This window comes from Periplaneta americana, chromosome 7 (genome assembly GCF_040183065.1).
Source record: "Periplaneta americana isolate PAMFEO1 chromosome 7, P.americana_PAMFEO1_priV1, whole genome shotgun sequence".
Lineage (NCBI taxonomy): Eukaryota > Metazoa > Arthropoda > Insecta > Blattodea > Blattidae > Periplaneta > Periplaneta americana.
This window is the reverse complement of record NC_091123.1, coordinates 105,981,935-106,008,399: the sequence shown is the minus strand read 5'-3', so window position 1 is coordinate 106,008,399 and position 26,465 is coordinate 105,981,935. Positions and strand designations below refer to the sequence as shown.

General features: G+C 35.1%; 2 protein-coding genes across 5 annotated transcripts in view; one reads left to right on the top strand and one right to left on the bottom strand.

The window, feature by feature from the left end:
- The window catches only part of LOC138703334 (uncharacterized), a 179,296-nt gene extending 177,608 nt beyond the window's left edge, over positions 1-1,688 (top strand). The window contains exon 8 of the mRNA XM_069831132.1: positions 138-1,688. Coding sequence (XP_069687233.1) covers positions 138-434 — 297 coding nt within the window. The 3' untranslated portion in view covers positions 435-1,688. The remainder of the gene's footprint in view (positions 1-137) is intronic.
- Positions 1,689-3,784: 2,096 nt separating this feature from the next.
- Positions 3,785-26,465, bottom strand: part of Tip60 (Histone acetyltransferase Tip60) — a 65,549-nt gene continuing 42,868 nt past the window's right edge. For 3 of the 4 annotated variants that reach the window (XM_069831137.1, XM_069831135.1, XM_069831134.1), the window contains exons 5-9: positions 20,675-20,848; positions 18,555-18,638; positions 16,205-16,529; positions 12,746-12,908; positions 3,785-4,624 (exon numbers count right to left, since the gene is read on the bottom strand). In XM_069831137.1, coding sequence (XP_069687238.1) covers positions 4,408-4,624; positions 12,746-12,908; positions 16,205-16,529; positions 18,555-18,638; positions 20,675-20,848 — 963 coding nt within the window. In that variant the 3' untranslated portion in view covers positions 3,785-4,407. The other variant, XM_069831136.1, reaches the window with a different exon arrangement.

Below are 26,465 nucleotides of genomic sequence, written 5' to 3'. Positions count from 1 at the left end.
CATCTTTTGCATTTCTATCTAATCCACTTGAAAAATGTTTTGAAGAATAATAATAAAATTAATAGATCAGGCTTATTTCATTTCATTTTCTAGAACATCATTATTATATAATAAATTTAATTCATCTTTATTTATAGGTATCTCCAACTGAGCTCGAAAGTGTAATTCTACAAATGCCAGCTGTCGCAGATGTGGCAGTAGTTGGCATTCCTGATCTTCTAGCAGGTGAACTCCCTCGTGCATTTGTTGTGAGACGACCAGACTTCCCTAACGTCACAGAAAGTGACATTCAACAATTTGTAGAACCTAAAGTTGCAAGTTACAAGAAACTGGCAGGTGGAGTGAAATTTATTGACATTATACCTCGAAATCCAGCAGGCAAGATATTAAGACATGAGCTCAAAGTGCTTGGAGAGAAGATCCCTGTTCAATAGAAAGAAAGATGCTCAAATAAATTCACTGGAAATTTGAGGACAGTGAAGTACAAAACAGTATTGCCTATTACATGGCAATTGTTTACATTTACAGTTTTTTTTTTAACTTACCAGTGTTTGTGTATGTAAGAAATTTCACTTCTAGGTATAATCGCAACGACCGGGATATATTATATTACATGATGTCCTTGACTTTCACGAAAAACTGTCCCAATTTAGAAGCAAATATATATATATATTTCACACACACGTTATATCTTGAAGTGGACAGTATTTCTATAAAGTTCAATCAAATTTATTAATTTATAAAAATCGTCTCTTCTCGTAAAAGAGGGATGTAAAAAACCAACTGAACTGTTCTTTATGTTTCATTCCCTTTTTCTGACTCGAATTCAGTTAATAATGGATATATCAATGGTACAAATAAGCTTATATAATGATGCAGAACTGGTGCTTATGAAGGTTAAGGTCGATATATCAAGTCTCTGTAATTCAAAAGTAATCCAATAATTGTAATGCTGAACTTGTGATATATTAAATTTAGAATTACTAGAACTTTTATGTTTGAGAATATATCCAGTACCGAAATGATGGCAATGAGGTACTGAAGCGAACGAACATTATAGCTACTAGTAAAAAAAATTATATATAGTAGCTGTAACATATTAAATATTATAAGATTCTTTATCGATCATGTTCAAATTATTTGACAAAGTTTTCGACGGGAAAAAATGCTAGATATATCATCCAAAAAATCTTCATCACTTAAATGGCATATAATTTTGCAAGAGACTGGAAACTTTTAGCAAAAACTGAAGTATTGTACTGTACCAGTATAACATCAGAGATTCTGGTATGGTATTGTATACTCCACAATAAGGAAGTTTGCCTTTCTCTTAATAATATGCTCATTACTGAAAATAAAAAAACGACTTATGACACATCAGAATTCTTAGCAGAGGTATATGATAAAAAACACTTAAAAATAAAAAAAATATTCTTACAAACCAAATAATCCCCAAACTATAATTCTGCGTGATTTCTGAATGATATTGTAACAAGAAGCACTAATTTGAAGACTGACATTTTTCTGTTACTTAGAATATCATTTGCGAAGTGAGAAATAATTAAAAATTATCGTATTATAAAATTATAACAGAATAAACTGTTCTATTGTACAAAGTCAATAAAGAAAATATATGTTAAGTGTAAATTTTGTACTTCGAATATGTGTAATTAAAGATATGAACAATATTTTAATTCATTTTTATTCATTTTTGAATACCCCCGATTTATATCAGTAATGTTGGTTTTCTGTGCTGAAGACCCGGATTAAGGTCCAGGTAAGTCCAAGTGGAAATTATGATGGACAAGGACGATATTGGTGCAAGTGTCCTCAGAATAATCCTATTTCTCGTCGTCATTCAAGAATGAATGCTCATCAATAGTGGGGAAAGAAAGCGGGCATTAATGCATCAGGATACAAACTCCACAGGATTCCTACAGTGAACATTCCACAGAGTAAGTGGCCATGAAGTCTGCAGCTGATGCCAATATGCAGGTCGTTAGTTACTGCATAATGATAAAATATCACATTATAATTTTATAGTTCTACCCAGAAAATATCTACTAAATTTACAGTTTGAGAAAAACCTTAATGGCTGGGGGGATAAAATACAGTATGTAAAAAAGGACAGAAGTTCTGCAAGATCCAGATTCAATTCCTGATTCGAGAATATGTTATAAACTTTATAGTTGTCTCTAAACATGACTGCCTTGTAAAATAGAATGGGAACTTTGTCACCAAATTGTGTCATATAATTGCATCAGTCGGTGCTGAAAGGCATTAAGTCAAAATTGGACTTTATTTTTTATTTAGCATTATGAACTATTTACGCAAAACCTATCGATCACTCAAGAAAGAATTAGTCAGCCTTCTTCTTGTATAAGAAACTGTTGCTACTGGTAACATCAACAGAGGAGGAAAGTATTAAGTCATTGACTTCCTGCCTTTCAGCGCAGCACTGCGTCATGCTAGGTTGACCAAGCAGTGCTGCTTTCTGATTCCCATCAATCCTGCGGTCTTGTAACATCAATGTTTCAGTATAATACGAGTCATAAATGACTGTTTTTTCACCCTACTTTACTCTACTTAGTTTGTATTTCGCTATATCATAAGAGATGTTGTACTCTATAACATTCTGTTCATTTAATTTTCAAAAGACCAGCAATGAAAACTTAAGGAGAATCCTTGTAAGTTCAGCTGCCATAAGTGACTTTGTATGTTTTACCATATCATACTCTACTTAGTTTGTATTTTGATGTATCATAAGAGAAGTTGTAATTTATAGCAATCTGTTCATTGAATGTAGGTGGTATTTATGTTACAAATAAATATAACTAAAATACCATATAATATTTAAATATATAAAGCATTTATGAAGAGTAAGTAGCAACCACGGAGCTAAAAAGCATTAAGTCAACTTTTTTAAAGAATTCCTTTAATGTGTATTTTATTTTTTTTATTCTAGTAGGTTATTTTACGATGCTTTATCAACATCTTAGGTTATTTAGAGATGAAAGTGATAATGCTAGTGAAATGAGTCCGGGGTCCAGCAACGATAGTTACCCAGCATTTGCTCATATTGGGTTGGGGGAAAACCCGGAAAAAACTTCAACCAGGTAACTTGTCCTGACCGGGCCACCTGGTTTTGCGGCCAGACACGCTAACCGTTACTCCACATGTATGAACTTTTAATGTGTATGAGGCATGGAATTTGTCTTTCTATGTGGCACACATAGGCTAGGAAATTATTCAACAGCTTAACATAAGCATTCAAGAAATTTACTTGATTTTCTTCACGATATAATGTTTTATCCTTCTCCTGAAAAGTTGCAAAATCTGACTTAATGCCTTTCAGTTCCGAACGATTCAATTATAACTATTGATGTAATTGTCATATATGCATGAAGTCCATGAACAAGTTTCTTTTTTCTAATGCCGCCAGGTTTATCTTGCAATATTTCTGGTCTTCTCTCCTGGCAGTGGCTTACATGTAACTCACTTCTGAGGTTGGAACATCTGAAAGGCGAAGTCAGTTACTCCGATGATATGACTAGGCCTATTTATTATTTAGCAGCAGGAGAGGTCTTAAATCTAAACTTCACCTAGATTCCAGACCATGGACGATCACAGGAACAATTCCCCTTAAGGAAAAGTTCCTGTCTTCTAACCAGGAATCGAACCCAGAACATATGACTTGCTGCCAGAAGCTCTGACCACTGGACCATGAGGCTGGTCCAAGGAAAAATGTAATTGCAATGGAAACGGGATAAATGAAACAATGAAGTTACTTCAAAGGATTTTATTTCGAGATGTAAAAAAGAAAACTTCTATCGCCATATCCTGCCACACAGCCTAATCGTATTCAATTAGCATCACTGAAATGGACAAAATTTTCCAGCTGGCAGTATCAGCATGAGTGTATGCAATTTTCTATGGATAAAACTTGTTTCGATGGATGTATAGTTTTGTGATAATACAAGTAAATAGGGACTGCATCCTATGTTTGGACTCATGCTGTAGTAAGCAAGCATTACTGACTTCGGAAGTTGAAATGCTAGATTATAAAAAAAAATTACCATGCATGTAATAAATACATTGCATTTCTTTGGCACAGTGATTATAACTATCACTTGATACAATTGTTCAAGTGAAGTTATGAATGCTGGTGATTTCTTTAGCACAGGTAAGCTGCACTAAATGATACTGCATATTACAGTTTCATTAATCTTGTAAAAACACAAGAGCATCATCTACTTCCCCCACCAACTCCATTGCATTGCACATTGCACACTCAGAGCTTGACAAATACTTGTTACTTCCAAACTGATGTTTGCACAGAGTATTTTATACACTATGGTATACCATATAATGTCTTCAAGCTTCATTATTATTTATTACTAACATAATTCACCATTTAGCACGTTTAGACCAATCTTTAGGTGTCCAATGAAGACATTTAGGATCAATTCGTATTTTTCGTCTTTCCATGGCACGCTGATGAGATGCAACTGTGTCTTCACTTAGAGTTATAATATATTGACCTTTGTAGTAGTTAATAAGATTCAGGTTCTGTAGTGTAGATATCACGTCTTCCTTTTTTATGCTTGTTAATTCACAGATCTCGCTGTAAAACATACAAATCTTTAAAATGCTGTTTTAAAATATTATGAGTTACATTCATTTAAAGTCATAATCAAACACAAATAAAAAAAATAACTGGACTGTTTCCTGTGCATCCACAACCTTCTTCAATTCTAATATTCTGGAAATGCTGAATTTCTTTTCTGGAGTCTGAATTCCATAACCTAATGAAGAATTAAACGTGAAGATGACGATTATGACAACTGAATAGTGTCGCGGTGTTACTGAAGGATTTTAACATCATTCTTTCTTTTACATATCGAAGAGCATGATCAGGGATTAATTAACAAAATAATCCGCATTTGTAAGTAGAAACATACCAGGAGATGCAAAGGCACTGAAGACTTCAGTTACTGTAACTGTCAGCATGTAAGACACTTTTCCTCTGAAAATATATCTAAAAAACAAGATGAATCTCATACGTTTGTAATATTATGAGTGAAATTTTAATCAGTATGACATTTTTATCATCATCATATAGGTATCTATATAAATTTTCTCTTTTGCAATACAATGACTTCAAATCTATTTTCTGAAAGGCAATGAGGAAACATGGATGATGTCTCACTGACATTTGATATTCCTCTAACAAAAAAGTAGATTCCAAAGGTACAAAAAGTGTTACTGTTAAAACATGCAGACATGAAAAACTCGTTAGGAAGTCCTCACACTGGAGCAATACGCAACAAGTAACTGGAAATTAGTAATATGCAATATTGCTGATTTCGGTCTGTTACATTGTAATAGGTGTAGTCTCTCATACTGAAGCAATGTGATATCGCCTTTGTAAAGACGGTGCTGTTGCTGGTGATACAGCATGCATGTTGAAAAGCAATATTAATGAGATCAACATTTCTTCTAGTGAACTGCGAACATCAAAGAATGTCTGAAGATCCTGCCAACAATATCAAATTTATGGAATTTGTAGAAAAAAGGTCTAATTTTTATGTACATATTTAAAAAATGTCTATATATGTATGCCTAATTCACTTCTGATTGAGGCAGTATCAGGCAATACATCTCAGTTGATATGTGTAAGAGGAAGAACAATTGAGGGCTTTGCTGGAAGAAAGGCGGATAGACCTATACGCCCTTCTTCGGGAAAACGGTTTAAAATGTAGTGAATAATTATAGTAGCGAAATTTTGTTTTGATTGTACTGTACATACCTGCAGGACAGGGCTGTGTGCGTATATAACATTTTATTCAGGTATGTTTTAAAATCTTAGATTGCAAGTATCTCAATTCGCCATATTGACATATACGCCCTTTTTCCGGCAAACCCCTCAATTGTTTGTATACATCTCAAGTCTGATTAGTGAAATATGTTACTAGTCAGTGATGTATATAATGGAGGGGGAAAGGAACTGGCCACCCTACATTATCTCCTGGCTTTGTTGCCTCATTGGTGTCACTTATGTGGTTCCAACCCAACAAGCACAGAAGGCACAGAGTAGACCCTAGCATGTTAATACCATAAATGGAATGAAGCCACTTTGATGGACCTGACGCCATCTTGTTGCTACCAAAACATTGCAAAATAGCTACAATGTTATAGAAAATCTTACGATATAGGGATCTCAGATGTTCCTAATTTCCTGAAAAAAGTCACAGTTTCTTTTTGTTTTGTAACATAGAATCGCTAAGCACATATTTTTAGCAAAAATTGGAAAACTGTCATCGATAAATCACATATGTATACATAAATAAATAAATATAAAGAGGTTGTTTGAATTGATAGCTCTTCAAAATGCAGTATGGTATTTAATTTAAAAAAAGAACAACATTTTGACCTTATTTTACCATTAGTCCAATGAAAATGCTAACCTACAATAATTACTTTCATAAGTTGAACCATTTGCTTTGAGTTAATAATGCAACTTGTTTCTTAATGCATATTATCAATGTTACCCCCATTCTCTTCCTTTTGCCAATATTTCATATAGATGTCCCGGTTTTTAGAGAAAATGAAATCACCTTGACATATGAAAACTGATAGGCCCTTCATTAAAATTGTTTTGCTTTAGCATTTGTAGGGTACATAATGAAGTAGGCAATAAATAAAATACAAAATGTTACCATATTTATTGCATTATTATTGATGTTTGAGATTGAAAGTAATGCATGAAATAAAAGTTTTCAGAAATATTTAAATTAATTCCTAGTAATTGCTAACTGCAATTCTTCCTATTAGTACCTATGTAAAATAAAATATATAGAAATAAATCAAATCAAAGAATTTATAACCAAATGTCATGTACCTAATACATACCGTAATTTCCCATAACTATGGTCCAGGCACCCAACTATGGTCCAAAACACATTATGTACTACTTAGTCCCCCAAGAGTTCGGTGTTTGCCATTTAAGGCGCCACTGTGATGGAATTATGTTCCCCATAGATGCTTCTATCTACCATTACACATGGCAATGATATGAATGCTTAATAAGGTCAGTGTGCATCGTTCTATTGAATGTGTGAAGACACGAAATCATTCAGTTTGTGATTGTCTGTTTTATTAAGCTCTCCTCTGTAGAACTGATACATTATAGATATATGATTCTTTGTACAATTAAACCTGGCTATATAGTGTTTACTTTCACGTAATAATTACACTGGCAGAGGTTAAGGACTGTGTGTAAAAAATGTTTAACCTCAAGGCTAGAAGTCAGTCCTCAACCACAATTTTTCGTGGACCATAGTTGTATTTCATTTTGAAATATTTGTTTCAATAAAATGTGATCAATGTGATTATTTACTTCTGCAAATACGGTATCTCAGTATATTCTAAAACACCATTTAACATTATAGTCAAGTAAACAAAGAAACAGGCTGTTCCAGCATCAATGGTACTAGCACAAATGATGGTCCAGTAAAACGAAAACTTCAGGGTAGAAGGAAAACAACCGTCCCTGTAAGAGAAGTGGAGATTCAAAGGATCGAAATAAGCCTACTGAATGTAGTTCTGAGTACGATAAATAAACATTATCAGTGAATTAATTTGCTTAATATTTTGCTAAGAATGTGTTAGTTTATTTTGATACCCTACTTTTGTTCTTTGATATACACTCACCTGCAAAAAAAACCGGGCCAACTACATTTCCTTTAAAATTTTTGAAAATTGTAGGATTTTTTAAAAAATTGTAGGTGTGCTGAGGTTCATTTAGTTATTCATTTATTTTATGATACGTAACACTGTAATACTGAATACGCAATAGCCAACAATGATCTGAAAAGAAGATTCGTTCTTCTTGTAATATTGTGTGTAAACTTCTCGGACTCATTTCGAGCTAAGCTGAAGATGTCTACAGACTGGTAAGCTCTTTTGAGGCAGTATTGGAGTACTTCATTGTATACAAATGTCACTAAGTCCTACCGATTCAGCAAAAGTGGTTGCATTGATAGAATGTGGGAATAGTCAGCGTTATGTGGCTGCAGTTCTTGGGATTCCTCGATTGACCATGCAACGAGTGTGCCATCGCTTTAGAGAGACAGGAGGTTATTCCAGGAGACCCAGTTCAGGGAGAAAACGAGAAATTTCGGCTCGTGACGATCATTTTATTGTCCTAAACACATTAAGAAATCTCCATTCCACAGCTATTGAGACCAGAAGAGCCTTCCAGAAAATGAGACAAGTTAACGTGAGTGAGAGAACTGTAAGAGGACATCTGGATGAATGTGGGCTGATTCCAGAAGACCAGCTAAAGGCCCAGAATTGCTTCAGCAACATCATGTTGAACGATTACGTTTTGCTCACAATCATGCTAATTGGAACCTGGGGGAGTGACGTCGAATGCTCTTCACAGACGAATCGAGATTTAGTTTAGAGATTGACGTGAAAGTGTGTGGAGAAGAGAAGGAGAACGTTTTTCTTCATGTACCTTCAGTTCACGTGTCAGTTTCCAAGGTGGATCAGTAATGGTATGGGGTGGCATGTCGTACGAAGCTCACACAGAACTTGTTTTCATTAATGGAGGTGCTTTGACTGCTCCAAGATACATCGAAGAAGGTCTAATTTAACATATGGTACCATATTCCCCACTTATTGGTGAAACGTTCCTGTTAATGCATCACAATGCATGCCCTCATGCTACAAGAATCGTGGATGAGTTCCTTCACGATGTTGGATTGAATAGGATAGCATGGCCAGCAGAAGTCCTGATATAAACCCTATTGAACATGTGTGGGGTCTGCTAGGGAAGCGAGTTAGAAGTCGTCTAACTCCTCATAGCAACTTACAGCAGCTCCGAAATGTTGTAAGTAAAGAATGGAATAGAATCGACCAGACTGACATCCAGAATCTGATCGAAGGGTTGAGTCGGCGAATGGTAAGTCATACAGTCATGGGGAGGTAATACTCGCTATTACCAACATCTGGGTGGCCACAAACTCAGTTGAACTTTTGGAAGAAAATTGATATAATTTGTAAGTTTTTACACCTTTTAATTATATCCATTGTTTGGCGTTGAAAATAATATCGCAAATGATAATGAATAAGTTTTTTTTTTTTTCTGGGAAGCAATGTTTTCTTATTTTTCATAAAGGATTTTCTGATTCTCACCTCATAAAAAATTGAGAAACTTTAGGTGGCCTGGTTTTTTTGCCGGTGAGTATAGTTGTTCATTATTGCAGAAAAATGACTTTCAGATTTCACTTGTTTATTGAGTGTTTATGTAATGTGTACTAATAAAAAGAATCCATGTACTTTTCATTTATTTTTAATATTTCTGTGCTAGATTATGTTCCTACCCTTAAATTAGAAACTCAATTTACAAATAATTACAGCTCCAGCTATAGTCCATTCATGCTTTCAAGCATGAATATAGGAGTGGACCATAGTTGGGCAACTCAGAATACAACTATGTACCAATGCTTATAATTTTTTTAACACTTGTAATTAAATAATTTCAAACACATATGTCAATATTTATTTAATATAAACTTACAAGAGTCCGAAGCCAAAATTTCACTTAATCTGGATGAATAGTACTGAATATACAAAGAAAAATGTGACAAATGTGGACCATGGTTAGGGGAAACTACGGTATTTATTTAAGTAGATTATTATTTCATTTATGTTTCTTTCTAGTTTAAACTACAGTATAACGTACTCTTATTGGTAGTAAGAGCATCATTTTGACAGAAGTATATCGTCATCTTCAGCTACTTCGTCTTCACTTAATATTTTTTTCATCCAATGCCACCAGGTTGTCATATGACATTTCTGGTCTTTTCTGGCAATGGCTTATTTGTATCCCACTTCTGAGGTTGGGGCACCTGGAAGGCAGAGTTATGCTGCCCCGATGATGATGATGATGATGATGATGATGATATTATGATAGGATGATTATGACGTGCTAGGAGAGGTCTTAACCCTAAGCCTAACCTAATTTCCAGACCATGGACGAACACAAGAACATTCCCCTTTAAGGAAAACTTCCTATGTTGTAACCGGGAATCGAACCCAGGATTCATGAACTATAGTCAGAAGTTCTGACCACTAGCCCATGAGGCTGGTCAAACTAACTAATATTTATTATTTAATAATGGAATAGTTCCCAGTTTAATAATAATAGTTGCACAGTATACAGTAAAACAATACTGCACTCATAAAGTGAATATGACAAGGATGATGCTAATGATTGCACAATGGCTGAGCATGATTTTATTTGTTTACTTACTTCACTTAATTACTTATTCATTCATTCATTCATTCATTCATTCTCACGCAGTTAAAGCCATCAGGCCATATTATATGTTAATATTGTATCTGTAACACTCAAGGAATATTAAGAATCAGTAAGATATAATTTAACATTGCAAATTATAGAAACTACAGACTCATGGAATTGTAATCAATGAATTATTTAGAGATCTAGTAATTAAAATATAATATATGAGGAGACTAAGAGGAAGGCAGAAAGTAGGAAAGATTGGAGAAAGCTGGGTTTGCAGTGAAAGACCTGCACTTGGACAGAACACTGAATGACGATGATGATATAGCTAAAATAAAATCTGATGAATAAGTTACAAGTATATAATTCCTAAGTTTCAAAATGTAAATGGCTAAAAGTTATTCCAGGAATTTTCTTTGAAAATTTGTTTGTGCAGCCATACGTAGCACATGTAGGCATCTTGAAATTCGTTGAGTTGTCAATAAAAAATGACGATGTAACACTACAGTTAACTGTCCCTGTGCTAAGCGGGAACTAATGTTTTGGTAGCTTCATGATGGCGACTGTCTGCAAGAGCGGCTTCACCTCCAAGCTGTTTTGTCTACTCTATGTCTCTGTGTCTCTTCTGTGCTCGTTGTTCCAACCTCTCTTCGGACAGTTGAGTGAACAACAACATATCGTAAAACTGTGGTCGGGACTATTGGACAAAGTGACAAAGAAGAAGATGAAGCACCAACTATCCTTGTGAAAAAACAGAAAACATAGAAAAGCATGAAAAATGAAGCAGATAAATGTGTTATCTAAATCACAGAAAGGCTTCTACATCGCAAAAAGTCAATTCCATTTCCGAGTCTTAATATTATAAAAAGTTTATTACCAGACCTTGCAAATATGAATGTCTATCAAAACAGGCAATGTTAATAATGTTATTAATTCTATTTTGTATGATGGTCCTCTGCAAGATATACATACATGCACATAGGCCTCAGTCCTCTAGTACTGTTATGTCCAATTACTCCTTTGATCAGTAGCGGCCTGCGGTTACAAAGGTTGGCAGTTCTGCATGAAAAATAGTGTATTTAGCAAACGCATGCTGAGTATTACCTCTAAATCGGATAACGCGTGTAATTACAGCGCCTTCTCAAAGTTGATTGTGCACCCGAAATTGTACTCCAACCATCCACATGCCCTACCCACCCTGTGCTCTACACCTCTCCCACCTGGCACATGTAGTCATGTAGTGGAGATATGCCCCACATGTTGATACCTGAATGAACAATCATCAGGAACTTTCTATCGTTCAAACGCTTTTCACTCCTACCGAATTTCGTTACGCCAACTTTTCTAGCCTACACCTGTATTGTCAGACGGAATTATAATCCTACAGATTTTCAATAAAGCATCCTATTGAATTTACTGGAGGGGGGGCACTATGGCCCAGCACTGTGACCTGTTAAGGCTATTGTGCTAACCCTCTGGTGACACATTCCCCAACTCACACCGGCTGACCACACTAAGGTTTTCTGTGTGCTCAGGTTTTGAGCAGGCAACCCCACTCGTCCTTAGGCCAGCATCCTCCATGCATTGCCAGCTGGCATTCGGGGAAAGCTATGGAATGATAACGAAATGGAGAAATGGTGACGAAATGATGTAAAGTCTAATTTGGGAAAAAATGGGAGAACCCCGGAGAAAACGCCAACTGCGACCTTGTCCGCCACAAGTGTCACTATGAAAAAATCCCAGGCCTGACTGGGAATCGAACCTGCATGACAGTCTGAAGGTCTGACCATTCAGCCACCGCAGAGGTGATAAAGTATCGTAACTTGACTAGTTTGTGAACATGTTCGTTGCATTATTAAATTTAATTCTTTGACATAACAGTGCAAGAAATGAGCTGTAGGATATACACATACAAATTCTCCACATTTCCCACTCATTACGTTAGACCTGCCATTAAGCAGCACAATTAATTTATGTGGTTCAAAAATGGCTAAATTTCCGTTAGGCCTATATTCCATTAAGACAGTTTGCACCAAACTTTCAGCATCATGTTTTGGTGACAATGAAGAGAAATTTCCATAACCTTTCTACTGGTACTTCACCTTTGATATAACGGAAGATAAATAACGGAGGACTAAAACCGTTTTAATTTAATTTAATTTAATTGTGATTTTGTGGCGTAATATATTTGTTTCAGTTGTCATTGAACATAATATGTGCTCCTCGTTTTTATAGTGACAACGTTTTTTAGTTCATTTTAATGTTCTGCTTGTTTCATTGTTTATGTTTATGTGTTATGTAAAATTTTAGATAGGGGTATAAATAGCCATAGCAGCTGACGTGCCCTTTTTTAAACCCCACTATCTATCTTGAACATAATATTCTTTACAATAAACACTTTCGCATATGACAGCAAGGCATTATACTTACTTTATTGTAATTTGTGGCTTCTCATTGTCTCCAACAGGCTTAACGTTTACCAGAAAATCCAAGATAGTTTGCGCCCAATAGCTTCGATAAGAGAGCAATCCTAGGTCAGATAAAGGTTTCTCTGGAGATCCAGTCTTTCCTTCGAATTTTGAGAGCTCATAGCCTACAAATCAAAATAAACACATGAAAAATAAAATGTATAAAATCATGGAAAAAAAAAGAAAATAAAATAAAATTACACCTGCACGCACGCGCGCGCGCGCGCGCACGCACGCACACACACACACACATATCTCAACATAACATACATACGCCACATACAATATGTTGTTGTTGTTGTTTTCTAATGCCAAGCGTTTGAAATAAAGTCATTTGACCTCTTGCACTCCAATATTTTTCAAAGATATTATCATGACCAGCCAATGAAGCACAGATTTTGAGGTGTTCCGATTCCATTTCTTGGTTTGAGTTGCACAATGGGCAGTTAGAGGACTGATATATTCCAATTCTATGCAGGTGTTTAGCCAAACAATCATGTATATTATTTTAATGTACCGAAGTACATATGATATTTCCATGCAGATATTCTGCGTCATCATATGATTAAAGAGTAATGGAACGGAGAAAAATTCTCTCTGGCACCGGGATTTGAACCCGGGTTTTCAGCTCTACGTGCTGATGCTTTATCCACTAAGCCACACCGGATACCACCCCGGCGTCGGACAGAATCGTCTCAGATTAAGTTCCAACTCTTGGGTGCCCTCTAGTGGCCGCCCTCTGCACTACGTCATAGATGTCTATGAACGTAGGACCGAAGTCCACACATGTGCTGAGGTGCACTCGTTATGAGTGGTGGTATCCGGTGTGGCTTAGTGGATAAAGCATCAGCACGTAGAGCTGAAAACCCGGGTTCAAATCCCGGCGCCAGAGAGAATTTTTCTCCGTTCCATTACTCTTTAATCGTATGATGACGCAGAATATCTGCATGGAAATATCATATGTACTTCGGTACATTAAAATAATATATATGATATGCGTAAATCACTTCGTGATTTAAGACGGCGCTTATTCTGTTGGATCCCGGCCAAACTAGTCACTCATAACGAGTGCACCTCAGCACATGTGTGGACTTCGGTCCTACGTTCATAGACATCTATGACGTAGTGCAGAGGGCGGCCACTAGAGGGAACCCAAGAGTTGGAACTTAATCTGAGACGATTCTGTCCGACGCCGGGGTGGTATCCAGTGTGGCTTAGTGGATAAAGCATCAGCACGTAGAGCTGAAAACCCTGGTTCAAATCCCGGCGCCGGAGAGAATTTTTCTCCGTTCCATTACTCTTTAATCAAACAATCATGGCCTGTTGCCAATCTACATTCAGCTACAGACGATTTTCGTGGTAAATCGGGAATTAACTGTGGATTTTGATGCAGAGAGTTCCATTTTTTTCCTTGGGATTGTGTTATCAAATTTTGTTTGTTGAAGTCTAAGTATGTAGATTTAATAAATCTCTTCACAGAGTAATACGTAGATTTAGTAACAGGTCTCTAAGTAGCAGTGCTGCCCTTCTTTGCTAAAGCATCCACATTCTCGTTTCCCAGGATTCCACAATGGGATGGTATCCATTGGAATACAATTCTTTTATTGAGTGATATTAATTGAGAGAGCATTTTAGTTGTTTCTGCTGTTTGAGATGAAGGTGTGTGTTTAGAGACGATTGATAGAATAGCTGCTTTGGAGTCTGACAATATAACTGCATTCCTAAATTTATTGATGTGGCATAGAAGATTCCTGAGACATTCACTTATTGCAATGATTTCACCATCAAAACTTGTTGTTCCATATCCAAGTGATCTATAAAGTGAGAAGAGACAGCACGTAACATCTGCACCAGCACCTTGTTCTCTGGAGATCAAGGATCCGTCAGTGAATAAATGAAGCCAGTTTTGTGGAGGGTACCTAATACTAATTGTCTCTAAAGACAATTGTTTCAGTATTTCAGTGTTTACACATACAATATGGCCAGAATAAAGTAAAACGAATTTTGACAGTATTGAATGCCTGAAGTGTTTTGATATCGTGGTTAATTGTTGCTTGTTCCTGCAAGTAATGAAAAGCATAAACTCAAAATGGTGTTAAATATTTCAAGATAAGAATTTCTCGTAGTGCATTATTCTCGCTCATATGGAGTTAGTATATTTGAAGAACCCTGTGTATTACAATTTCAATATCTTTAAAGTTTATCCCTGTGAAACGTGACTATGCTCACAACACATACAAATGTACTGTTCTGGCTGGAAAAAGTCACATTTGTAAATGACAGTGCTTTTGTGTAACATACGTGTATATGTATGTGTGTGTGTGTGTGTGTGTCTATATATATATGATTTGGGGATATGGAAGGCGAAACATTTAAAAGGTACGCGAAAAAGCAGTCTTGCAAGGGAGTTTGGAATTGAGAAAAATTTCAATATGTGAGCTCCAACTGCAAGGCTATTTCACTTCCATCATGTGTGTGTGTATTTTTTTTTCTCATTATTTACAGAGTTACGTTTCATTATTGGAACGCATTGCTGTGAACGCATGACCTTGGTCAGCGAGCAGTCAGGAGCCAGCATGAGCGCTACAGAAATCAAAGATAGCCGTATGCAGTTACGTAGAGCGACGAGTGCCATTCACAAGTGTGCAGCCAAGTGTACTCAATCGGATGGCAACATTTTTTAAAATGTGTTGTAAACTCTCCAAGACTGTAAATTAGGATGTAAAATTAAACTGCAAATAAGATGTCTATACGAAGCAAATAAGAAGTTCACAGCATATTTTCAGCTTCATAATAGTTGCCAATTAAAGAAATGATACTTCTGAATGGTTCATTCTCTATCTGTATTATTCTTTTACCTTCAAACTAAAGAAAAAACATATTTTACAAACGACTTTAAATTAGTGTAAGTCTGAAAATATTGAGAATAGGAACTATGTTTATGATATTTTTTGCTCAAAATGTCTTCAGAAATAAGTTCTGTAAAGGACAGTAAATCCTCGTGAATCATTCTGTATATATAATGTACCCTCTGTGTGTGTGTGTGTGCGTGCGTGCTAATGTACAGGGAATTCCAATGCTGACTGATCCCACTCCACCCTCTTAAAATCTCTTGGCTGACACCAAGCGGTCATATGCCGACGTACAGTCAGGTCCACTCACACTTCTCTACACAGACTAGTTCCACTCCACCCTCTACTACTTAGTTTCCTCAGGACAGATGTATCACACTATGTCATATAAGCTGACAGAACATGACTACCTGGGACCAGTATGCATAGCAACACTCAGTATGTGCAAATTTAACATGTAAGAACTCTATAAGTCAGTAGATCCATAGCTATTATTTTTAATTTCCTAATAGCATTAAAGGCTGAAGCTTAAAGATAAAAATATAAAAGTAACTGTGCTCAACACTTACTGAACTCAATAAGCAGTTTTCCATAACCCTTCCGTTGATATGGGGGCATTGTGAGAATGCACGCCACATTATAATCTTCTGTTGATTCCTTTTCTTTGCTAAAGTATCCAACAATGTGAAAGCCACGTGCATCAAAATCAGTCATAACATAGAAAAGAAAAGGATCTGTATCATAATATAATGTTTTATGATCAAGGAATAATTTTGCTAGCAAACATAGATTCTGAGCATAAGCCTTGTTTTTTCGACCATCAATTTCAAAGAAGGAGATGCGTCCTTTACGGTAGATTTCATTTCCAGGTGGATGACGAAGATTACATTTTGCCTGTCCAACAATAAAAAATACGTATATTACACATTTAAAGAAAAAAGATCAATACAACATCTTCAATTACATTTACATTACTATTAAAAGTAAAGAAAGAAATGATATAATACGGAGAAGACGAGAAGTATATACATTCCTTTTAATAAGAAACAGATGACCACTAGGAAAGCTAGAGTATCAGAACACTGCATCTTGCAGTTATTTAATTATATGATTACAAGTTGTGCTCTAATTTCATTTTTGTCTTACTGGAGGCGTTGTAGAGGATAACAGGATTGTACGATCTAATTACCTCACAAAATGGCAACTTGTCTATGGTAGCATGCCTAATATCATCAGGTATTTAAGATAAGTATGGTCATATTTAAAAATATGCAAGACCACTGTAAATATTCGTATACAAGCAAACTTTACATACATAGTACATAAATAGAAAAATACAAAATATATTTTGGATCTAGTTTCCATATTATAATTATGCAGAATTAGATATGTATTTATTTACATGTAAATCCGGCATTTAATGATGAGAATTTTGTCATCCAGTCTGATCTCAAAAAAGCTGAAACTTAGCATTTATAAAACAGTTATATTACTGGTTGTTCTGTATGGTTGTGAAACTTGAACTCTCACTTTAAGAGATACAGAGGTTAAGAGTGTTTGAGAATAAGGTGCTTAGGAAAATATTTGGGGCTAAGAGGGATGAAGTTACAGGAGAATGGAGAAAGTTACACAAAACAGAATTACATAAATTGTATTCTTTACCTGATATTATTAGGAACATTAAATCCAAATATCTGAGATAGACAGGGCATGTAGCACATATGGGCGAATCCAGAAATGCATATAGAGTTTTAGTTGGGAGGCCACAGGGAAAAAGATCTTTGGGGAGGCTGAGACGTAGATGGGAGGATAATATTAAAATGGATTTGAGGGAAGCTGAATATGATGGTAGAGACTGGATTAATCTTGCTCAGGATAGGGACTGATGGCAGGCTTATATGAGGGTGTCAATGAACTCCGGGTTCCTTAAAAGCCATAAGTAAGTAAAATTTAATGATGAAGTAAGAAGGCACTTTGAAGAAAAAGGTCTGGTGCTTTTTCTAGATATGATTTCTTTACAATAACACCATACCACATACTAAATGGATATCAAACATAGGAACTTTGGCAATCTTTAGAATGAAACATTTTGGAAAACATTTTCTAGTCAAGACTTTGACTCTTCAGATTTTCATTTGTTTGGACCACTGAAAAGCACTTTGAAGGTTAACGATTTCCATATGAAGCAGCAATACTGAATGCTATCTGAGAATGATTTGAACATCAAGAGTCAGAGGAGAAATCTTCAAACTCGTGTCAAGAAAGGTAGCCATTAGTATGTAGTTTAATACAATAATTTCAATTCGTGTGTATTTTGTGAATAAAACCCTGTATAAAACAGGCAACTTTAGCTTTCTATCAGTGTTAATATTATACATAGTTTAAATAACACCATGCAAAAAAAATTATGAACACTGATTTATACACTTTGGAGTACCACACATTTAAAGTCCCCCAAGCATCACACAAGATATAAATTATGTCCTCCATGAGCGAGGTATTAAAATCAATTTCAAAAGATGAACTTCATAAGTCTTAATTGGGTGGAAGAATGCTAGATTTCAAGCACAGTATTAGAAAAAAAAAAAACAGTATGAAGGAGACACAAACCTAATCATTTAATTATGTACTAGTGCACATGCCATGAGTCCAGGAACATCACTTCAGATCTTGTACTTTTACTTTATTTAAATGAAAATTTCCTATATTTATCATTATTTCTGATGAAATATTTCAGGCACAAAAATCAATGCTCTGTCACAAATGAAAGTGTAACAGTAACTTCTCATATTAAAACTTCTCAAAGTGCACAAACATTTTTAAATGTTCACTGATTTTTGTTATAAGTTATATAAAAAAATCACAATATTTATACAACACTCCTATTATATTCCCAATACCAAAATAAATTTTACTTACCAAATGCCTTTCTAGACATTTTCTACTCTTCCGGTATTTAAGACAAAATTCACAAATATAGATGCATGGCAGATGAACCATTTCCTGTAAAATATAATTTAATCTTAATTTAACATACTGAAAAACTAATACGCAGTGGTACTTCTCTTATATTATGATAATGAACAAGTTAAAAACATTGTATCTTATATTTCTTTTAATACATGCCTGTCAAACTGTGCTCCCAAGGTGCAAACGAATACGGAGGGGGGTGGTTACTAGCCTCCTGACTACTTCATGTCCCTTGCATTGATTCAACATAAGATAAGGCCGGGTAAGCAGAGGTGTTGTACTAGTAACAGTGGCAGCTGGTGTTGTGCATATACTTTGCACCTTTATTTTGGTATATACTTCATCATCATCATCATCATCATCATCATCATCATCGTCCTTTCTAGTAGGTTTATTGGTCCGTAAAATGTATACAGGATGATTCACGAGAAGTTACCACCACTTACGGAGCTTATTTCTGAAGACATTCTGATCAAAAACTGTCATATAAACATGTATTACTCGCAATATTTTCAGTTACACTAATTTGAAGTTGTTAAAAAAAAATCCTCTTTTTCTTTACTTTTAAGGGTAGAAGAATATTACAATTAGAGAATTAATTTGCTAGCATTCTGAAGCTAAAAATATGTTCTTAATTCCTTCGTTGCTTTGTACAGAATTATTTTTTTCCAATTTTTAACTAAAAATTACATTATTCTTACACAATTATCACAACAATTGTTACAGATCACACGACTTCTATCAACTTGGTTCTTTACAGTTCAATTTTGCATCCTAATGTACAGTCTTAAAGAGTGTACAAGAATGACGGGATTTATAACAATTGTTATGATAAATGCGTAAGAAAAATATAATTTTGTACTAAAAAATTGAACAAAATTTCTATACGAAGCAACTATGGAATTAACAACACACTTTTAACTTCAGAATACTAGCCAATTAAGGAAACTGTACTTCTGAATAGTTCATTCTCTAAATGTAATATTCTTTTGTCCTTAAAAATACCTTTTTTTTTTCTTAAGTTTTAACAACTTCAAATTAGCGTAACTCTGAAAATATTGAGAATTTGACCCATGTTTATATGACTTTTTTTGCTCAAAATGCCTTTGGAATTACGCTCTGTAAGTGGTGGTAATGCCTCGTGAATTAACTGTATACATTTTACGGACCAATAGGCCTACTGAGAAAGACAAGGATGATGATAAAGTTATTACAGCAAAAAGTATCAAAATAGGGGTGAAAAGTATATGCACAGTACCAGCCACCACTGTTACTTGTACAACAGCTCTACGTTCACGCACCCTGTCCTACCTTACGTTCAGTCAGTGCAAGGGACATGAAGCAGTCAGGAGACTAGTACTCACCCCTTCCATATTCGTTTGCACCTTGGGAGCATGAGTTTGATAGGCATGTTACAATACATCAATAACTGTCCCATTGTAGTACAAAGAAGAACTTTGGGAAGCTTACCAACGAAACCAAAATGCATCAATATACAAATATATTATATATAGAATGTAACAAAAAAGTGGGCAAAACTTCAGGTATGGATTCCTCATATAGGCTATATAGAAGATAAAATGGTTATATCAACATGAGTCCGAAAATGCTTGGCTTCTGAGAAGGGCTTGCAAGTATGACCACAGTGCACTCCAGTACGTTTGTTTGCTGAAATTACTATGAATTATTATTTCCTATCAGGAAATTAACTAGGGTTTTTCATTTGCCATTTCAAGAATGGGTTCTTTTAATTCATTGTGTCTTCACTCTAGTGAAAACTTTGAGATATTACAACTACCAGTCACGTGGTCAGTAGTGTGAATCCACTCCATAAGACAATATTAAACAAAAACCACACATATCTAATCAGAAAGATAAGTTCTATTTTCCTATCAGGAAATGAACTAGGGTTTTCCATTTGTCATTTATAGCTAAATATGCTATCACTTGAGATGTAGCAAAATATTCCAGCATGTGCATGCACGCATCCACACACACCCTCATCAACACAGGATGTACCAGAACCCAACAGTGTTTGTAAAAGTACTACTACTTTCTATTTTCCATACCTGTGGATATGGCGAAAAGTACCATGGCCGAATCCGGTGTCGTCCAAGTTCTATCATTTCAACATTTTTCATACGTGTAACAACATCATCATGGTGTGCTACCATAGAACCTGTACTACGCGGACATGTGGCACCACTAACACTAGTTACAGGAGCTGAAGCATCCTGCGAGTCCTGTACAAAAAAAAAAAAGTAATTATTCCCGTAACCATACCTAATGTGATATACAAAACTATGTAAACGAGTACCATAATAATAGTAGTATCATCATATTGATAGCTGTCCATATCTTGGATTTAAAATATCTGCATCCTAATCAATTCAAATGAACATAAAAAAATGTAAATTAATGTTAGAAATAGGCATAATAGAATTTTAAAAAATTTAATGATCTGCAACAAGATGTGGTAGCTATCGATACAATAAAAATTTATTGAAAAATAAATAATACAAAGTCATATATTTTAAAGATGAATAGAAATGGTGACTGATGATGTTCAATGAAGATTTTTCATAAAAAGTCACGCATGTGAACACCAACTATAGAAATCTTTTACCATACATTATCTGATATGTATCAGTATCATTATTTATTTAAAAAACTGTAAATCTTTATCAGAGCATATATGGAACCTGTATAACTTTGTATTAAAGAAGACCTGTACACCTTCTAAACACTTTTATTGAAAACTGAAGGAGCTGTTATAACTAGAAGTAGACTTTTAGGTTCTATAGTAAAATTCATGTGCCTAAAATAGGCGATTTCAGATGGCTAATAGGCTCTACAAAATAGGTCCTATAAATTGAAAAAGGAACACCAAAAACTAAAAGGAATCACAAATTTAATGCCAGTGAATACACATAATCCCACACTACAGCTACATGGTGCATGGCATCATGCCTTGGACTAGATATATAGAATAAGCATTGATTGTAGTACTCATGGGGGAAGAAATTCTCCCATGAAATTTTCGTCAATGATCAGTGATACCCACACAGCTTCAAGAAGAATTTGGGAAGCTACAGTGAGTAGTGACAGCTGGTTTCGTATACCAGATATAGCATATGGGGGAATCATTTTTTGACAACATATTACCCCCATACTGGTCGGACTGTCATTCCCTGCTAAGGCAAGTAAATGTGAAGCAAAGAGTCAGTTGGACGGCCTTAGCCTACCATGGGCTGTTGTGCCACGGATTTAATTTAATTTAATTTTTAAACAAACACAAGCATCTTTGAAGTATGTGGTAAGCAGAGAAAATAATACAATGAATAGCAGAATCACTGTCTTTCCTTGACGCACCTTTCAACCATTATAGTGCTTAACAAATTCGTTATAGCTGTTCTTACAATAAATTACCGCAATTGTTCCAAGCTTCTTTCTAAAAAACTGCAGTGTTTGTTACTGTATAGTTACCAGTTATTTGTAACTTTTTGGTAAACTACAATTTTTATGTCTATTGTAAAATTATGTTTTTCTCAACCCACTATCGAGTCAGTAGAGTTTTCACGGTCTTTACTTTTGGCATTTCAGATACATTTAGTGCTGCTTTAGTACTGCACAGTGGGAATACGAATGGATGATTATGCGAGAGTCACATAATCAAATAATTTTCATAGTACCGGTAATCTTTATAACTGTTGAGAGTTTAACTTACACATAGTATTGTTGCATTGTGGCTGTCACGTAATGTGATTTGGTAAAGTTATGAAAAAACCAGGACCAAACTCCATGAAATACAAAACGTCATTTATACATTCTAAATAAATTTTGTTCCAAATTAGGTTTGCCAAGAAAATATACAACACATGTTCATGTTAAGATGCGGCCCACTTTGATATTCGTGGAAATTCGAAGCTGCCCCTACTTTCCTCCACTAATCTTGTATCCTTTAATGACACAGTGCTTTAGAAACAGTGAAATATTTTGTAACACATCATGATGTAACTGAACAAATTATGGAATTATTACAATTTGAGGGCGTGGCTTATTCCTGAGGAGCATGCAGTCCACAACAACTGACTTTCTTTTTTGTAAAATAATCATATCTTATTAAATGAAGATCACAGTGGAAGAACAAGGTAAGCCAATATCGTAAAATTTTCTGGATTTGAGTTTGAAATGTGATATATGATCGAGCTTTGGCTCTAAGCAGATAAGATTTCCTACAAACAATCTTACATTTTGTTCAGATTGGTTACGGATCACAATTGTCTCAGCACCGCAGAACTTGTCTACAGAAAAGAAGATCCCCCTACTTTCATTCATTATTCTGGTTCTGGTACAAATCCAGACTTATTACTAGTAACATCAGATATCCATCACGAAACCAAGAAAAAAGCAATTGAAGACCCTGGATCTGGCCATAGAGTCATCATTGCTTCTATTCATCTCCACCAAAACCGAAGAAAAGAACCCTACAATAACAAAACAACATGGAACTTTAAGAAAGCGAATTGGAAACTATTTACAACAGAACTCGACGAACACCTCAAGGTCAACACACCACTAACGGGAAATACAAACCCAGATAGATTGAACAAATATTTCTGTGAATCTCTTCTTAAAATTGCAAACAAGCACATTCCACGAGGCAAACCAAAAAAATACACCCCATTCTGGACAGAAAACCTGAATTTATTGAAACAAGATAGAGATAAAGCAAGAACCAAAGCAGAACATAGAAAAACACCAGAAGATACTCAAGATTGGAGGAAGAAGACTGCCATTCTTAAAAAAGCAATCATAACAGCAAAAAAGAAATGTTTCAATAAATTTATTGAAAATATTAATTACAGAACCGATAGCGCTAAAACATATAACTTTCTGAAGAACATTTCCAATACATAGGAAAATACTAGCCAACCTATTATTCATAACAAAACACTAACAGATAGCAGAGGTATAGCAAACGCATTTAATAAACACTACTCAAACTCTCACAGATTACATCCCAATACCAAAAAAACTGACAAATTTATCAAAAGAGAATTACATAAAAATAATAAAAACAATATTACTAGTACAAAACCTGACATATTTCATCAAAATTTTACTTCCAAAGAATTAACTCTAGCTTTACAAAATTTAAAACCAAGAAATCTCCTGGCCCCGATAACATTCATTCCGAATTTTTTAAACATCTGGGGGAAAAAGCCAAGTCTGTACTTTTATCCATTTTCAATTTATCATGGAACACCTCAGTTCCTGCAGCTTGGAAAAAAGCAATCATTGTACCAATTCACAAAAAAGGGAAACCTGCTCATGATGTTAATAGTTATCGACCAAGAGCACTATTAAGCATGATAGCAAAAACCATGGAGTCCATGACCTCCAACAGATTAACTTGGTATTTAGAATCCCAAAATCTTTTATCACCAAGACAAGCCGGCTTTCGACAACTACACTCTACCAATGAACAAGTCATACGCCTCGGCCAAGAAATAAAAGACAGTTTTAACAAGAAAGAAGATACCTTGGCAATATTTATTGACTTTCAGCTAGCATATGACTCTGTTTGGAGAAATAAATTATTACTAAAACTCCAGAAATTAGGTATCTCCAGCAATATGTTCAGAATTCCTTAGTCAACGATTCATTGCCACTAAATTCAATAACTCACTTTCTAGTTACAGACAAACATATCGAGGTCTACCTCAGGGCGCTGTCCTCAGCACAACTTTATTCAATATTTATATAAATGACTTACCCTACCTATTAGAGGAATCAAACATGAAAACAGCACTATTTGCAGATGATATAGTTTTGTGGACTTCCGGATCTTACAGACATAGAGACAAAATTCAAAATTCTGCTCTTAAAGCTCTAAATCAACTACATGAATGGAATACATCAAATTTGATGACACTCAATTTAAGCAAAAGTAACTACCAAATATTTTCACTCTGAAAAAAAGAAAGAGAATTCAATATCCAATACAATGGCCAACACCTTCCTAGGACTTATGAATCCAAATATCTTGGAGTTATTTTCGATAGTAAGTTAACATGGAGCAACCATTTGAAATACATTTCTGAAAAAGCTCGTAAAAGATTCTCCCTTCTAAAAAGACTAGCAGGAAAGAAATGGGAATGCTCTAGGAATACTTTGAACACTACATACAAAATGTTTATACAGCCAGTGCTGACATACTGAGGAGAAATTTTTATTACTTCACCTTTCATAAACGAAATAGAATATGTTCAAAACCAAGCTCTCAGACTCATTACTGGTGGAATCAAAACAACTCCAATAGATTCTATGAGATTCCTCACTAATATTAACAGCATCAAAATGACAATAGAAGAAAAAGCACTGATTCAATATGAAAAACTTATTAGATTACCAGGAAACAATTGGCATTCATACAGTCCTCTCTGTAGATTGAAAACTCAAAAAAGTTTCATATCCATTGTTCAGGAATTAAAACAGAAAATCAATATCCCGAATTTAAAAGAAAACTTACAAATTAAACCAAACCCTTTAACTCTATTAAATATGGAACATAATCTAAATTTAACAGAAGAAATACTGAAAACAGAAGTAAACACTGAAATACTAAAACAATTGTCTTTAGAGACAATTAATATTAGATACCCTCCACAAAACTGGCTTCATTTAGACACTAATGGATCCTTGATCTCCAGAGAACAAGGTGCCGGTGCAGGTGTTACGTGCTGTCTCTTCTCACTTTATAGATCTCTTGGGTATGGAACAACAAGTTTTGATGGAGAAATCATTGCAATAAGTGAAAGTCTCAGGAATCTTCTATGCCACATCAGTAAATTTTAAAATGTAGTTATATTGTCAGACTCCAAAGCAGCTATTCTATCAATAGTCTCTAAACACACACCTTCATCTCAAACAGCAGAAATAACTAAAATGCTCTCTCAATTATTATCACTCAATAAAAGAATTGTATTCCAATGGATACCATCCCATTGTGGAATCCTGGGAAACGAGAATGCGGATGCTTTAGCAAAGAAGGGCAGCACTGCTACTTACAGACCTGTTACTAAATCTACGTATTACTCTGTGAAAAGATTTTTTAAATCTACATACTTGGACTTCAACAAACAAAATTTGATAACACAATCCCAAGGGAAAAAATGGAACTCTCTGCATCAAAATCCACAGTTAATTCCCGATTTACCACGAAAATCGTCTGTGGCTGCATTTAGATTGGCAACAGGCCATGATTGTTTGGCCAAACACCTGCATAGAATTGGAATATATCAGTCCCCTAACTGTCCATTGTGCAACTCAAACCAAGAAATGGATTCGGAGCACCTCAAAATCTGTGCTTCAGTGGCTGGTCATGATAATATCTTTGAAAAATATTGGAGTGCAAGAGGTCAAATGACTTTATTGTCAAACGCCTGGCATCAGAAAACAACAACAACAATTGCCTCAGCTTATTGACTCGAATCGGCTTATTGACTTCTAAATGCTTGTTATAAATAAAGGAAGAGGAAATGAACACGAAACACCTTGCAAATTGGCAAATAGTGAATCTTTTGACACTTCTGGGTATCTTATAACCAAATGTTGGGAAAAAGTTGAGAAGGAAGAAGTAAGATAACTTCAGTGTTAATTTCTGTAAAAAAAAAAAAAAAAAACCGCACACACCCTGCGTGCACCTCACAATTACAATATAAGATAGATGACAAATGCTCGAACAATCAGGTGGAAAAACTTGCTGTCTTGAAAGCACTAGAAACAGTATACCAGAAATGCAACAGAACCTCAATTTTCCTAACACTCTAGTTTTATATACTGACAGAAAAATTA